Source organism: Emys orbicularis, chromosome 12 (genome assembly GCF_028017835.1).
Source record: "Emys orbicularis isolate rEmyOrb1 chromosome 12, rEmyOrb1.hap1, whole genome shotgun sequence".
In the NCBI taxonomy this organism is placed as follows: domain Eukaryota; kingdom Metazoa; phylum Chordata; order Testudines; family Emydidae; genus Emys; species Emys orbicularis.
Genome location: NC_088694.1, coordinates 25168208 through 25185605, shown reverse-complemented (window position 1 = coordinate 25185605; position 17398 = coordinate 25168208). Strand labels below are relative to the sequence as shown.

Sequence of the window (17398 nt, the reverse complement as noted above, 5' to 3'; positions counted from 1 at the left end):
GGGCTACTAGGATGATCCAAGGAATGGAAAACCTGCCTTACGAGAGGATACTCAAAGAGGTTGGCTTGTTTAACCTAACAAAACGAAGGTTGAGGAGAGATATGATTGCTCTCTATAAATACATCAGAGGAATAAACACCAGGAAGGAAAAGGAGTTATTTAAGTTAAGGACCACTGTTGGCACAAGAACAAATGGATATAAACTGGTCATCAATAAGTTTAGGCTTGAAATTAGACAAAGGTTTCTAGCCATGAGAGAAGTGAAGATTTTAAACAGCCTTCCAAAGGGAGTAGTGAGGGAAAAAACCTAACTTGTTTCAAGACTGAGTTTGATAAGTTTATGGAGTGGATGGCATGATGAGATTGCCTACAATGGAATATAGCTCATCTGCGACTGGTACTAGCAAATATCTCCTACAGCCAGAGATGGGACACTAGATGGGTGGAGAGGGCTCTGAGTTACTACAGAGAATTCTCCTCATGTGTCTGGCTGGTGGATCTTGCCCACATGCTCAGGGTCTAACTGATCACCATGTTTGGGGTCAGGAAGGAATTTTCTCCCAGGTCAGATTGGCAGAGACCCTGGTGATTTTTTTTTACCTCCTTTGCCAAAGGTTTGAACTAGAGTAAGGCCTGGTCTACACTATGACTTTAATTCGGATTTAGCAGCGTTAAATCGAATTAACCCTGCACCCGTCCTCACAACGAAGCCATTTATTTCGAAATAAAGGGCTCTTAAAATCGATTTCTGTACTCCACCCCGACGAGCGGAGTAGCGCCAAAATCGATATTGTCATTTCGAATTAGGGGTAGTGTGGCCGCAATTCGATGGTATTGGCCTCCGGGAGCTATCCCACAGTGCACCATTGTGACCGCTCTGGACAGCAATCTGAACTCGGATGCACTGGCCAGGTAGACAGGAAAAGCCCCGCGAACATTTGAATTTCATTTCCTGTTTGCCCAGCGTGGACAGCACAGGTGACCACAGATAGCTCATCAGCACAGGTAACCATGCAGGCCGATAATCGAAAAAGAGCACCAGCATGGACCGTACGGGAGGTACTGGATCTGATCGCTATATGGGGAGAGGATTCAGTGCTAGCAGAACTTCGTTCGAAAAGACGAAATGCCAAAACTTTTGAAAAAATCTCCAAGGGCATGATGGAGAGAGGCCACAATAGGGACTCAGATCAGTGCCGCGTGAAAGTCAAGGAGCTCAGACAAGCCTATCAAAAAACAAAGGAGGCAAACGGTCGCTCCGGGTCAGAGCCGCGGACATGCCGCTTCTACGCCGAGCTGCATGCAGTTCTAGGGGGGGCTACCACCACTACCCCACCTCTGACCGTGGATTCCGAGGCGGGGATAATCTCATCAGCCACACCTGAGGATTCTGCGTACGGGGAAAAGGAGGAGGAGGAGGAGGACGAGCTTGCGGAAAGCGCCCAGCACTCCGTTCTCCCCAACAGCCAGGATCTTTTTCTCAGCCTGACTGAAGTACCCTCCCAACCCTCCCAAGCCAGTATCCAAGACCACGACCCCATGGAAGGGACCTCAGGTGAGTTTACCTTTTAAAATATAAAACTTGTTTTAAAAGCAAGCGTTTTTTAATGATTACTTTGCCCTGAGGACTTGGGATGCATTCGCGGCCAGTACAGCTACTGGAAAAGTCTGTTAACGTGTCTGGGGATGGAGCGGAAATCCTCCAGGGACATCTCCATGAAGCTCTCCTGGAGGTACTCCAAAAGCCTTGCCACAAGGTTTCTGGGCAGTGCAGCCTTATTCCGTCCTCCATGGTAGGACACTTGACCGCGCCATGCTTGCAGCAAGTAATCCGGTATCATTGCATGACAAAGCCTGGCAGCGTATGGTCCCGGTGTTTCCTGGCATTCAAGCAACATCCGTTCTTTATCTCGCTGTGTAATCCTCAGGAGAGTGATATCGCTCATGGTAACCTGGTTGAAATACGGGAATTTAATTAAGGGGACAGAGGTGGCCGTTCCTACTGGGCTGTTTGCCTGTGGCTGAAAAGAAATCCTTCCCTGCAGTTAGCCAAGTGTGGGGGGGGGACGGGAATTGGCCCAGAGCTTTTCGCGTTTGGCTAGCAGGGATCTTCCCTGATACCAGCCACGCGGTGGGGGGAGGGATAAAGTGATCATCCAGAGAATTGGATGGGGGGGGCTTAGTTTGTTTTCTGCTGCTGAAGGTTAACAGGAAAACCGCAGCACTCAACGGGCTTTGCTTGGTATGTGGGAAAGGAGGGCGCAGAAGCCGAAAGACAATGGCTTACCATGGCCGCATGCAAGCCGAATTCTGTTGCCCGGACCTGCGTCTGTGATCTCTAGCAGCAAAGCCACAGGCACTCAATATTAAGAGGCAAAATGCGACCTTGCACAGAAATCACATGTACTATGTAATGTGAATAGTGTTGGTCACCGTGAAAGAGTATAAGCATTGTTCTGCAAAATGTATCTTTTAAAAAAATTCTCTCCTTTTTTCCCTCCCTCCAGCAGCTGCAAATTCTTCAAGCCTCCCTCCTCCGTCCCGAAGGCTATCTCAGATAAGGTGTCGGAAAAAGAAGACGCGAGATGATATGTTCGCAGAAATCATGGAATCCACCCGCAGTGAAAGAGCTCATCTGAATGAGTGGAAGGACACGGTTTCAAAGTATAGGAAAGAAGCCAGTGAACGTGAGGACATGAGGGACCAACGTGAGGACAGGAGGGACCAACGTGAGGACAGGAGGGACCAACGTGAGGACAGGAGAGACGCTTGAGATGAGAGGAGAGACGCTCGAGATGAGAGGTGGCGGCAGGAAGATCAGAGGAGGCAGGATGCAACGCTGGGGCTGCTGCGTGAGCAAACAGACATGCTCCGGCGTCTGGTGGAGCTTCAGGAACGGCAGCAGGATAACAGAGTGCCGCTACAGCCCCTGTATAACCCCCCTCCCCCCTCCCCATGTTCCATAGCCTCCTCACCCAGACATGTAAGAACGCGGGGGAGGGGGGAGGCTCCGTACACCCTCCCATTCCACCCCAGTGGACAGCCCAAGCAAAAGGCTGTCATTTTTTTAACCTTTTTTTAGTGGCCTTTTCCTTCCCACCGATCCTCCTCCCAAACCCCACCCGGGTTCCCTCCCTCTTTTTATAATCAATTAATAAAGAATAAATGATTTTTAAATGATAGTGACTTAATTTCCTTTGAAAGCAAGCTGGGGGAAGGGGGAGGGTGGGTTCCTTACAGAGAATTGTCAATAAAGGGGGCGGGTTTTCATGAAGGAGAAACAAACAGAAATTTCACACTGTAGCCTGGCCAGTCATGAAACTGGTTTTCAAAGCTTCTCTGATGCACAGCGCTTCCTGGTGTGCTCTTCTAATCGCCCTGGTGTCTGGCTGCGCGTAATCAGCAGCTAGGCGATTTGCCTCAGCCTCCCACCCCGCCATAAAGGTCTCCCCCTTACTTTCACAGAGATTGTGGAGCACACAGCAAGCAGAAATAACAATGGGGATATTGGTTTGGCTGAGGTCTGAGCGAGTCAGTAACGATCGCCAGCGACCTTTTAAACGGCCAAATGCACATTCTACCACCATTCTGCACTTGCTCAGCATGTAGTTGAACAGCTCCTGACTCCTGTCCAGGCTGCCTGTGTATGGCTTCATGAGCCATGGCATTAAGGGGTAGGCTGGGTCCCCAAGAATAACTATTGGCATTTCAACATCCCCAACGGTTATTTTCTGGTCCGGGAAGTAAGTCCCTTGCTTCAGCCATTTAAACAGAGTAGTGTTCCTGAAGACGCGAGCATCATGAACCCTTCCCGGCCAGCCCACGTTGATGTTGGTGAAACGTCCCTTGTGATCCACAAGTGCTTGCAGCACCATTGAAAAGTACCCCTTGCAGTTTATGTACTGGGTACCCTGGTGCTCCGGTGCCAAGACAGGGATATGGGTTCCATCTATCGCCCCACCACAGTTAGGGAATCCCATTGCAGCAAAGCCATCCACTATGACCTGCACATTTCCCAGAGTCACTACCTTTCGTAGCAGCACCTCAGTGATTGCTTTGGCTACTTGCATCACAGCAGCCCCCACAGTAGATTTGCCCACTCCAAATTGATTCCCGACTGACCGGTAGCTGTCTGGCATTGCAAGCTTCCACAGGGCTATCGCCACTCGCTTCTCAACTGTGAGGGCTGCTCTCATCTTGGTATTCTGGCATTTCAGGGCAGGGGACAGCAAGTCACAAAGTTCCATGAAAGTGCCCTTACGCATGCGAAAGTTTCGCAGCCACTGGGAATCGTCCCACACCTGCAACACTATGCGGTCCCACCAGTCTGTGCTTGTTTCCCGGGCCCAGAATCGGCGTTCCATGGATAGAATCTGCCCCACTAACAACATGATCTCCAAAGCACCGGGGCCCGCGATTTGAGAGAATTCTGTGTCCATGTCCATGTCCATGTCCTCAACACGCTTGTTGCTGCGCTGCCGTCGCCACCGCCTCCTCGCCTTGTTTTTCTGGTCCTGGCTCAGCATAAACTGCACGAGAACGCGCGAGATGTTTACAATGTTCATGACTGCTGTCTTGAGCTGAGCGGGCTCCATGCTTGCTGTGGTATGGAGTCTGCAGTGTTCACCCAGGAAAAAAGGCGCGAAATGGTTGTCTGCCATCCGTTGCTTTCATGGAGGGAGGGGTGAGGCTGTACCCAGAACCACCTGCGACAATGTTTTTTGCCCCATCAGGCACTGGGATCTCAACCCAGAATTCCAATGGGCGGGGGAGACTGCGGGAACTATGGGATAGCTATGGGATAGCTACCCACAGTGCAACGCTCCAGAAATCGACGCTAGCCCCAGTACATGGACGCACACCGCCGAATTAATGTGCTTAGTGTGGCCGCATACATTCGACTTTATACAATCTGTTTCCCAAATTCGAATTATATAAATTCGGATTAATCCCGTAGTGTAGACATACCCAAAATGGTGGATTTTCTGTAACTTAATCTTTAAATTGAGAACTGAGGATTTCAGTAACTCAGCCAGAGATTAAGGATCTGTTACAGGAATGGCTGGGTGAGGTTCTGTGGTCTGCAATGTGCAGGAAGTCAGACTAGATGATCATGATGGGTCCCTTCTGGTTTTAAAATCTGAGTCTGTGATCCTGAGAGCATTCACATTCAGGAAAGCCTTTGAGCGAATGCTTAACTTTCCATTCTAAGGCTTAACTTTAAGTACATGTTTAAGTGCTTTCTTGAACTGGGGCCTATGGAAGCTACAGCAGGAGGTATTTAATTGAACTGTCTCCTTTTATCTTTAGAATGTGCCTTTTCTATGCTCTAGGCACCGGCACAGACAATTTCAGATAAACATTCCTAAATTTTAATTCAGATGTTGAAACCAGTGAGCCATCCCCTCTTATTGGGTATAGCTGGTGAAATGGATCTTATGAGGTGAAACCATGTTATGGGTTGGGTTACAACCTAGTTAAAATTGATGTGTGAATGCACCCTTTACTTAAGATAGTTGTTATACATGATGATCTGCTTGCTGAAGGTAGAGATCTAAAAGAGAACACGAATGACTTAAATAGAATTTCTGTAGACTGTAAACTCTATGGGGCAGGGACCATCTTTTTGTTCTGTTTTTATAAGTTGCCTAGCACAATGGGTCCCTCGTCTATGACTGGGGCTCCTACAAGCTATTAGCACAGTACAAATAATAAATAGTAATAATAATACTTTGCCCAATTCCCTTTTCTGACCAACAGAAATTATTTGATAGCTTGCTGTCCAGACATGATACCTATATGATTGTGCACAGACATAAGACAAAAGACCATGACACTTGGGGATAAGAGTGGGAGAACTCAGTTACCTTAGTTGTGCATGCTTGGAGGGAATCATCTACTACTTGGAAAGAACTTTATTGCAGTAACAGCATTAGAGTAACAGGGCCTCACATCAGCACAATTTCATTGATTTCAGTACAGTTATTCCTTATTTACATTGGTATAAGAGAGATCACAAACATGTCCATGGATGCTTTTTAAAAATTCAAGTTTAAATAGGACTCTGCCTTTTTGGTTATTTGAGCCTCTGACAAGATGTTCTACCTAGAAGGTCCACTGTGCCAGCTTGTGTTTTGGGTTATTTTGATGAGCTTCTGTTTATTTTCTTTCCTGAGCTGCTAAAGACTTCAATTACTGCAAATGAGCAAGGTCCAAATTTGTGCTGCCCAATAAACGTTAGAATGAGGATTTTCCTGAACAATTATCTGCCACTATTCCGTGCCTCATTTCTCATGCTTCTAATGAGTGAGGAGATGCTGCCACTTCAGCTGCCACTAGATCTCATGTATTCATTCTCCTCCATCTCCATATATAGGGACAGATACATCCCTGTGATGGTGCAGTAGGGGAGGGGAGGCAGCTTGCACCTCCCATATTCTGGCATTGCTGGGGAACAGTTCATTTTCAAAAATATGCCAGGAAAGCCCTTAGGGCTGCTGATGAGCCAGTGCAGGGAGCAGAATTGCCAGGACACACGATTGCTCTGGTCACACCACTTCTCGCCTTGGTGTGCTCCCCTCCTCCAGCCCGCTTCTAAAATTGTCCCCCTCCAATTGCCCTGGAAGGTCACTTGCTCTGGGTGTGTGCAGGGGGTAGGGTTGCCAACTTTCTAATTGCACAAAGCCAAACACCAGTACCCCACTCCACCCCTTCCCCAAGGACGTGCCCTGCTCCTTCTCCGAGCCCCCCCCCCTCACTCCACCCCCCTCCCTCACTGGCTTATTTTCACCGGGCTGGGGCAGGGGGTTGGGATGCGGGAGGGGGTGATGGCATCAGCTGGGGGTGTGGGCTCTGGGGTGGGATCGGGTATGAGGGGTTTGGGATGCAGGAAGGGGCTCCAGGCTGGGGCCAAGGGGTTTGGAGTGCAGGAGGGGTTTCCAAACTGGGGCAGAGGGTTGGGGTGCTGGAGGGAGTTTGGGTTGCAGGATCCGGGAAAGAGTTTGGGTTTAGGAGGGGGCTCAGGGCTGGAGTTGGGGTGAGGGTTGCAGGCTGTGGGAGGGAGTTTGGGTGCTGGAGGGGGCTTGGAGCAGAGGGTTGGGGCGTGAGAGGGGGTATGGGCTCTGGGAGGGAGTTTGAGTGCAGGAGGGGGCTCAAGGCTGAGGTAGGGGGTTGGGGTGCGGGAGGGGGTGTGAGCTCCAGGAGGGAGTTTGGGTACAGGAGGGGGCTCAGGGCTGGGGTAGGGAGTTGGGGTACGGGAGGGGTTTTGGGGTTCAGGCTCTGGGCGGCACTCACCTCAGGTGGCACCCCACAAGTGGTGACGTGTCCCTCTGCTCCTAGACAGAGGCGTAGCCATGGCAGGCAGCTCTGTGTGCTGCCTCAGTCCGCAGGTGCCACCCCCGCAGCTCCCATTGGCCGCGGTTCCTGGCCGATGGGAGATGCAGAGCCAGCACTTGGGGCAGGGCGGGGGGCAGCTCCATGGCCATCCTGTGACGTTGTGCAGTCTATATGGTTTTATAAAAACATGATAATAAGTGAATATAATGTAACTGGGATAGTTTTAGAAAAATATGGTAATAAGTGAATATAACGTAACTGGGATATGCTTCATGCAAAAGGTCTATTGTAAGGTATCATTACAAAGCTTATAATCTACTGAGTATGATCATTCGATTTGTATAAATGTACCACACTTGTATCTAAAACTAGAAATATAAAATATAACTCTGAGGGTCTATTGTAATTATGTAAAGTGTGGGCCATTAATGATGGTTTGGAATCTTGATGACTCCCATTAACAAGGACCATTATCCGCAGATGGCTGTGTTTACCTGTGAGTCTTCCTGTATATGTGTGTGCTGGCAAGTGGGCAATGAAGTCTTGCAGTGGCATGTGATCATGTCACCTGAACTGGAATCCATCTTTAACCTGGTGCTTTTCCAGTGAGGGGGGGTGGAAACCCAGAGGGACAAAGGGTTCCCGCCTTATGCAAAAGATATATAAAGGGGTGGAACAGAACAAAGGAGAGAGAGGAGCCATCATGAAGAATCCCCTAGCTATCACCTGAGCTGAAACAAGAGCTGTACCAGGGGAAAGAATTGTGCCCAGGCCTGGAAGGTGTCCAGTCTGAGAAAAACTTACTGAAGCATCTCTGAGGGTGAGATTATCTGTATTTAGTTTAATTAGACATAGATTTGCGCATTTTATTTTATTTTGCTTGGTGACTTACTTTGTTCTGTCTGTTACTATTTGGAACCACTTAAATCCTACTGTCTGTATTTAATAAAATCACTTTTTATTTAGTAATTTACTCAGAGTGTTTATTAATACCTGGGGGAGCAAACAACTGTGCATATCTCTCTATCAGTGTTATAGAGGGCGAACAATTTATGAGTTTGCCCTGCATAAGCTTTATGCAGGGTAAAACAGATTTATTTGGGTTTAGACCCCATTGGGAGTTGGGCATCTGAGTGCTAAAGACAAGCACACTTCTGGGAGCTGTTTTCAGGTAAACTTGCAGCTTTGGGACAAGTGATTCAGACCCTGGGTCTGTGTTGGAGCAGACGGGAGTGTCTGGCCTGGCAAGACAGGGTGCTGGAGTCCTGAGCTGGCAGGGAAAACAGGAACAGGGGTAGTCTTGGTACATTGGGTGGCAGCTCCCAAGGGGGTTTCTGTGATCCAACCCGTCACACATCCCTCTGTCTAGGAGCCGAGGGACTTGTCACCGCTTCCAGGGAGCCGCACAGAGCCAGGTAGGGAGCCTGCCAGCCCCGCGCCAACCAGACTTTTAATGGACCAGTCAGCAGTGCTAATCGGAGCCGCCGGGGTCCCTTTTCGACCAGGCGTTTCGGTTGAAAACCAGACACCTAGCAACCCGAGTGGTGGGGGCAGGGGAAAAGCGGTACTGCAGATGCAGAGCAGACCTGACACAAGGCTGGACCATATAGTCCCTTGGTTGCTACTTGGTTGCAAATTAAGCTGATACAAAGTGTTTGCTGTATCAGGGGTGAATTCTCCCAAGAGCCACACTATTATGTAGAATACTATATGTAAGGACTTTGAGGAGCGCTGTGGAGTACTGTAGCACACGATCCAGCTAGACATCTAAATACATGTCCATTCTAGGGCTGATCTGGTAATCTAATGAAACTCGTTAAATTTCAAAGGGCTGCAGGATGGCACAGGGCATCATGTGCAGTCTCCCTGAGTGCTGGACGGCTTGGGAATAGATTGTGCCTCTCGGAGTTCTCTATAAGTGGCTGCACAGCTCCCCCTACTAAGGTTGGTGGCTAAATTATCCCATAAATAAATATGATTCCAAGTGACAATGTATGAAAAAAGACAACAAGCCTTTATGCTAACAGACAGATCTGCATAGTCACAAGTCTTTCTACAACAGAGTGAAAAATATTCATAGCATTGACAAAATCTCCTGATGCTAAATTTTCCATTAAGTGGGAGCGGGATGGTTCAGATGTTGCATATTAGAGTATACTAATCAGGCACTTTCTTGAATCAGAAAAATTTAGTCTTGGAGATTTCTGCCTCTCCAAAACAAGCTCAGCAATTAGTTTGGTACAGATTAACTGAGCACTGTGAAGATTTGAAGGCAATTGTTGGAGCCTCTAGTTGGTTATATTTGTGTTGTTAATGCTCTCAGGAGAGTCATAAGGAAGAATTAGAAGCATATGAGGCTTACATTTCATGTGGATAAAACTAGTAAATCTCAGCAGAGGAGCAAATAGGTTGTGGGTTTTTTCAATATTTTAAAATTTTCTGGAAAAAGGGCATGTGTTTCTCTTTCTTTATTGAATTTTTGGAACACGGAGGCAGACAGACATGAGGCAATAACAGTGACACTTGGTATTATGAGACAACACTGCTGGGAAGAGGAAGGAAGGCTGATGTACTGGGGTGGTTATATCGGGAGAAGGATGTTGTTGTTATTTCAAATAGATGAAAAGGGGAAATTGGGAGAGGGAATGTGATAACTCTACGTTCTTCGGGGCAGGCACAATGACTACTTTTGTGTTTGTACAGCACCTAACACAACAGAAGCCCAATAGCACCCAGAGCTGGTAGATGCTTTACAGACAAATTAAAAATGAGGTTCCTGCTCTGATGAATTTGCAATTTTAATAAATGGCTGTCCCTGTAAAGAAAGCCTGGAAGATTCCTTCAAACCTCGCAAGAATTTTTGGTTCACCCCAGTACCACATGCAGTGAAAAATCACCCTCTTCTCCTGCATCTGATAATGGGGGGCACAGGAAAAAATGTACTTCTACCTAGATTGTTTTATGGCTCTCATCACCATAGTTGCTCAGGGCATAACAACTATTAATGTATTTAATCTCACAACATCCTTGTGAGGTAGGTATTTATTATCCTCACCATTTTAGATGTAGAAACTTAGACGCAGAAAGCTGACTTGCCCATGGTCCACGCAGCAGATCAGCAGAAAGAGTGGGAAAAGCTCCCATATTGCTTTTCCCACTCTTGTGCCTTCGCATAAGATCTTCTTATCTTTTCTATAAGCTACTTGGAGCAGTGAACTTTGGGCTGTATGTAATGAACAGGAGAAGGTGCAGAATGTGGGATTCCAGCCATTTCTGTAGCAGCTAGAAGTGACAATTGGGATCAAGCAGTTGAGAATGACAGTTGGGACTCAGGAACTTAAGGGTGGGCATTTGAGGTTGGGTAAGCAGCTGCTGTGTAGCAGGGGTGACAGTTGGGAATGGGCAGTTGGTTATGGTGCAGTTGAGGGTGGGTTATTGATCAGTTGGGGCAGTGGATTATAGGTCAGTGGGAGAGCACAGGAAATTATTTAAGGAAGTGTAGTGAGAGCAGCAATGCCCCAGTGGGGAGGAAAGAGTCAGAGAATCTGGATCAGTCAGTGCCTTGGGAGCTGAGTAAAATGTGTGAGAAGACAGCTGCCAGAGGACTGTTAGGGTCGACACAGATAACTGGTGTCTCCACTTTTGCTTAGTCAACCTCAGTCCATCACTGACCATGGCTCAAAGCCACTCAGGGCCCTGATGTTACTATGTCGACATAACAGGGCACTTAGGGCACGTCTTCACTACCCGCCGCATCGGCGGGTAGCAATCGGTTTATTGGGGATCGACATATCGCGTCTAGTGAAGACGCAATAAAATCGATCCCTGATCGCTCTGCCGTCGACTCCGGAAATCCACCACGGCAAGAGGCGGTAGCGGAGTCGACGGCGGCGTGGCAGCGGTTGACTCACCGCCGTCCTCACAGCCAGGTAAGTCGACCTAAAATACGCAACTTCAGCTACGCTATTCACGTAGCTGAAGTTGCATATCTTAGGTCGACCCCCCGCTGTAGTGTAGACCTAGCCTTACAGTGATGGGAGACAAATTTAAGTGTGGACACGTGCCCCCCTAAGTCGATGCAAGGCGGCTTCCATCTACCTAACTTTGTAGTGTAGCCCTGGCACCAGGGAGGTGGATTACTTACAGGGATGGGAGAACCCCACTCATTGCTATAGTGAGTGTCTACATGGAAGCACAGCAGCTACAGCGCTGTAGCGTTTGAAGTGCAGACGCAGCCTGTCACAGAAAGAACGACGCGCGCCCCACGGTTGCGGACGCAGCCTGTCATAGGAAGAACGGCGCACGCTTTACAGGCACTGGTGACAACACTATCACTGCAGCCCCACCCCAATCTGGGCTGAGGGGAGATCTCTGCGCATGCGCACAGGAACAGCGCTCGGTCTGCGCGGGGAAATGATGCGCAGAAGAATCGCTCCCCGAGCTATGGAAAATGTGCAAGAGCTAGGCGCATGTGCAGAGGGAAAGAGCTTCCCTTCTCCGCCACCTCCGGACGCGCCTCGGCGCACAGCACGTTTTCCGTGGTGACGTAGTGGTCTACGCCCCGCCCCCGATATAAAAGCGTGCGCGGGCGGCAGGCGCCATTGTGCTGTGGAGCAGGCCGCGCTTCTGGGACGGTGCGGGCCCCACAGCACCGAGCTCTCCTCGTCCTGCCTCCCATCTGCCCTGCGGAGATGCCGCGCGTCTACATCGGGCGCCTCAGCTACCACGTCCGGGAGAAGGACATCCAGCGCTTCTTTAGCGGCTATGGCCGCCTGCTCGAGGTCGATCTCAAGAACGGGTGAGGCGGCCGGGGCGCCCTGGGCAGTCGGGTCGGCGGGGAGGGCTTGGGGGCAGAGCGCGGCCCCGTCCTGAGCAGGCCCCTGGCGGGGAGGGGGCAATGGCCAGGCCCTTCGGAGGCTAGTGGTGGGGCCCGCGGCTGCCGCGTGGCGCCGCGTTCAAAATGGCGGCGGTGGGGGCGGGGAGCGGGGGCGCTGCGGCGGGGCTGGCTCCATTGTCCCGCCGCGCGGAGCTCCGGGGCTGGTTAGTTTCCGTGGGGGCGGTGCACCGTGGCAACCGGGCCTCGCTCCCTGACGGCCGATCTCTGACCCCGCAGCTACGGGTTCGTGGAGTTCGAGGACTCCCGCGACGCCGACGATGCCGTTTACGAGCTGAACGGCAAAGACCTGTGCGGGGAGCGGGTGATAGTGGAGCACGCCCGGGGCCCCCGCCGGGACAGGGACGGGTACAGCTACAGCAGCCGCAGTGAGTACAGCTCCTTGCCCCGGCTCTTAGCCTTGGCGGGGCGGGGGGGTTGGGGCGGTGTTCGGCCAGCCACTGCTGCATTGGCCGCGTATCCCTTCTGCAGAGGGCTGCTGGGTGCGTGGGACCGGTCCCCTGGGGTGTGGGAGGGATGGCACTGACCATCTCACCGGGCATGGTGTGCTTGGCTATTGGGGGTACCCCTTGTGCAACGTTGGCTGCAGGATGACCTGCCAAGCTTTGCTTTACAAGCCTCTTTGCTAGCACACGCCTTGCGCTTTAGGTACCCTAGAATAGAACTGCACTCATTGGTACCTGTAATTGCATATGAAGCAGACTAGGGGGACAATTTTATTTGCAAATCTTAAATGTAGTCTTAATCTAGTAAGGATTCCCTGCTCTTCATTAGAAGAGATTGGTTATATTAACTTAAATATTTGGAAGCTTTTAAGTGAAAAATTACATATCTGGCCATGGTAGAAGCACTCAGCTGTGAACTGTAATGTGTTTCAATTGAATATACAGAACTTAGTGGTGGGGGAGGGAAGGGTTTACTTGAGACAGATTGTAGGAAATATGGGAAGTGGGAAGTATCGTAAAAAGGGAAAAACTCATTTTGTGTAGTTGTTGCTATACAGCATGAGTAATTCAGCTGACTATAGCTTAATTGGCATGGTATTGCAATTTAAGAGTAGTAAGTGTGATATATCTTTGAGTAAACTCTAGATCAATGATACTCAGACCTCAGTGGTTCAGGAGCCAAATTAGTGATCAGCATTACCCAAAAGAGCCACAGTAGTGTGAATTCATTGTTTCATTTACTATAGTACTATTCATATTTAAACAGTATGATGGGAAATATTTAGTTTTTATGTGTATATATATTATTCTCTCAGCAAAGTGACTGACCAAGTATCATTATTTTTAGCAACTATAATTGTTTATAACTTAGAAAAAGTATCCAGATTGGCTGCTAATGAAATCACGGTGTTTTAATATCATGTGCTGCAAACAGCTGCAAGAGACACATTAAGAGCCACTTGTGGCTCGTGAGCCTCAATCTGAGTATCACTGCTCTAGATGCTTGTGTTATTGGGTGGGTGGGAGTCTGTCTTTTACAAGTTTTTAAAAATTCAAATGTATGTTGTTTAAAATTGTTGCATGTCCAATTCAAACTTTTTAACAAGTCCTTGATGTTTCAATTTAAAAGTGACCAGTGGGGCTGAGGCTGTGTCCACTGAGGCTAAGATGACTGCCTTTCCTGATTGGCCATGGCTTTTCCATACATTGTGTGACCCTTGCCCTATGACCCTTTGGCTGACCTTACCGGAAGCCATGACGACAGCAGCCTTTTGCCATTAGACGCAGGGTGATGGTGAGGATTCCAAGGGTTAGACAAAACTGGTTAAACTGAACTAGGTGACTGTTACCTTGCGTGTTTTGTGGCCAACCACCAAAAACCTCATACTGTGATGTAAGTACTTAGCGTAACTAGTAAACGTTTTTGTAAAATGTAGAAATGCATGTAATCAGTTAAGTTTTATATTTTACAATGTTCTGTAAAATAAAACTTAGCAAGGTAAATCTAATAAAGGAGCAGTCACTCTCTAACAGATCTTAGGAGCACAGACTTGTAGGATTTTAGTCTGTTTGATTTGCCATTAATATAGATCATGGCAAAATTGCATCTTTGTTGGAGGTTTAGAAAGATAAAGTCCTACTGCAGTAAATATAATCTGTGTTTAACTAACTTTTTCAGAACATTTAGCTGCCTTCACATTATGAGACAATCTAACTTTCTTTCTTTGCACAATAAAGGTGGGGGTGGTGGAGGCGGTGGATATAGCAGTCGGAGACAATCAGGAAGAGATAAATATGGACCACCTGTTCGTACAGAATACAGACTGATTGTTGAAAACCTTTCCAGTCGTTGTAGTTGGCAGGATTTGAAAGTATGTATTAATGTGAAATCTCTTAATAGAGCCACTTGTGACTAGCAGAAAGCAATACAAGATTTCATTTTAATTTGAATGTTCTTCGTTATTTAGCAGAAATGTTTTGAAATGTATTCAGGCGTGGCTGTTTACACTGTTAGTCCTTTGCATCTCTTCAGATTTGACTTAGTGACCTGGTTGCACTGCATAAACGTGAAATGGTTATGTAACTCTTCATCTGCTTTCTAAGGATTTCATGAGGCAAGCTGGTGAGGTAACCTATGCTGATGCTCACAAAGAACGCACAAATGAAGGGGTAATTGAATTCCGGTCTTACTCTGACATGAAGCGTGCTCTGGACAAATTGGATGGCACAGAGATAAATGGCAGGAAAATCAGGCTGGTTGAAGACAAGCCACGGACAAGCCATAGGCGATCTTACTCTGGCAGCAGGTCAAGGTAACTTTGAAACTCTTGAGCTTTATAGCAAAGACTATTAGCTCTAATGAGAGAGGGCCTATTATATGTACTCTTAACGTTAAGAGTAATCATTACCTTTATAATTTGTTGATACTTCAGGGATAAGATGACTCCCAGGGGTCTGGAAGGAATGTTTTTCCATGATGTAACATTGCATAGTTGACCAGGTGCATTATGGGGAGGACGTTTCACCTTCCTCTGAAACATCAAGTATAGGCTACTGACAGATGGTATTCTGGACCTAGATGGACCAATGATCTGCTCTGGTATGGCCACTCCTGTTGCTAAAAATTCTTCATTGTTAGACACTTTGGCTGTGCTAAAGTAAGGGGGGAGCAGGACATACCAGGCTAAAAAAAATAAATCTCAAATTGGTATAGAATGTCATAGATACTTTTTGAAATGTCACCAGGTCACGATCTAGAAGAAGGTCACGAAGCAGAAGTCGTAGGAGTAGCCGCAGCAGATCCCGTAGTGCCTCAAAAAGCCGCTCGCGGTGAGTAATCTGTGTGTTTAATGGTGCTTTTTGTTAATCCATCAATTATTACCTTTAGTTGGTAACTGTATATAGAACTGTCATGGGTACATATCAGTTCATGTCGAATAAAGATTGTGTTCTTTTAAAGATCTAAATCCAGGTCACGAAGCAAAGATCGTTCACGTTCCAGATCTAAAAGCAGGAAGTCTAGATCAAAGAGCAAATCTAAACCCAAGTCTGACCGGGGCTCCCGCAGCAGATCCAAGGAGAAATCTGAGAAGTCTCGCAGCAGGTCTAGGTCCATGTCTCGCTCTCCCAAAGAGAATGGTAAAGGAGAGGCTAAGTCTAAATCCAGGTCAAGGAGTAGGTCTCGTTCCAAATCACCACAGCAGCAACCACCTGCCAAGGCTCGCTCTGAGTCACCGCCCAAAAGAGCTGCATCAAGGTCCCGCTCCAGGTCTCGCTCAAAATCTCGCTCACGGTCAAGATCTAGTTCAAGAGATTAAGACTAGAACTCTCCTCTTACTTTGCACACTATTATGGAACATTTTCCTACTTGCCAGGCCATTAATCTTTTATGTTAGTACTTAAGAAGTTGGTTTCTTCTCTTGCAGAAGGGAATGGCCTGAGAACCAAGTAATGAGGCATAAAGATTTGATTCGTATCCAGATTTGATGAAAAGATGAGGTCGTACAGTAATGTACAAAGCAGGAAAAAGCCCCCCTTTTGTAGAGATTAAGCTAAACTTTTAATTTTATAGCATTTCAGCAGGAATAACTTATCTGCTGTTGGGTGGAAAGTGGTTTTTTATATTAAAAATACTCTTGAGTATGAGGTTTAAGTTCAGGCATTTTGAGAACATTATTTTTCCTAATTTTTTCACTGTTTTAAAATTATGGACTTTAGTAGTTTAATGGGTTATGGCTTGCTACCTAGAGGCATGACAGACAGCCTTGTTGAACAGGTCAGTATAGATGATGTGGCTATCTTAATTTGTGGAAGCAGAATGTGAACTGGACATATGGTTAACATAAAACTAGGCAAATTTCAGACCAGCAATAAACTCAATTTGGAGCACTTCAGTTGTGCTGTATCTTAATTCAGCTTGCCAAAAGTTTCTTCTTTTCTCCTTCCCCATAATGATTGTATTAAAAAGCTAATAAAGGTACTATTTTGTAGCTTGACATGATGCAGTATTGCCTACACTCATAAGTAACCAAGTTCACATAATGGAAGTAATGTGACTTTTTTTAGTTTGCTTGAATTCCAGGAGACACTCCAATTCTCAGACACAATGGTGTCTTTCTGGATGTGGTCCATGTCATTAGTGTCTTGTATTGTTTGCAGGCCTCTAAATATTTACTTATTGGGTATGTAAAACTGAGCAAAGCTGCCTTCCTTCCCCTATGATTCATTTAACACCCACTTCGCTTCAAAATATGAGAACCACAATCCTGTTGTGTATGAATCTAAACCTATGGGATCTTAATGTATTGGAGCTAGAGTTCTAGTCTTAACAGAAGGCTTTGCTAAACCAGAGTTGCCAATTCACTTAAATTGTGGAGTAGAATCCATCCCAAAAGCCCCCTTTATAGCTAAATTGATTTTTGTAACATGCAATAGCAAACATTAGAACTGCCTTGTAATCTTTATACAATGTGTAGTTTTACTTGTATAAAATTAAATCAGTGACTCAAACTCTTGTGCTTTTATTATAGTATAGCTTAATTCTTTTCTGGCTATATTGTGTTGGATCCACCTCCATGACAAATTGTGGCTGCTTCTGGGGTAGATACTTGCTGTGTAGAGAACTCATCAGGTCTCTTGATAAAACAAATGAGATGTGGTAGGAAATACTTTAGTTTATTACACGTAGTATTGATCTTACACCAATGTAACATTTGGTCTCTAA

General features: G+C 47.1%; 1 protein-coding gene across 1 annotated transcript; it reads left to right on the top strand.

Annotated features, from left to right (window-relative positions):
- The first annotated feature begins 11937 nt into the window (after positions 1–11937).
- Positions 11938–17184, top strand: SRSF6 (serine and arginine rich splicing factor 6). Its single transcript, XM_065414251.1, has 6 exons — positions 11938–12133; positions 12449–12597; positions 14413–14546; positions 14779–14987; positions 15421–15504; positions 15635–17184. Exons 1-6 carry the CDS (start codon positions 12027–12029, stop codon positions 15990–15992), a joined length of 1041 nt encoding a protein of 346 aa, XP_065270323.1. The 5' UTR covers positions 11938–12026; the 3' UTR covers positions 15993–17184.
- The last annotated feature ends 214 nt before the right edge of the window (positions 17185–17398 follow it).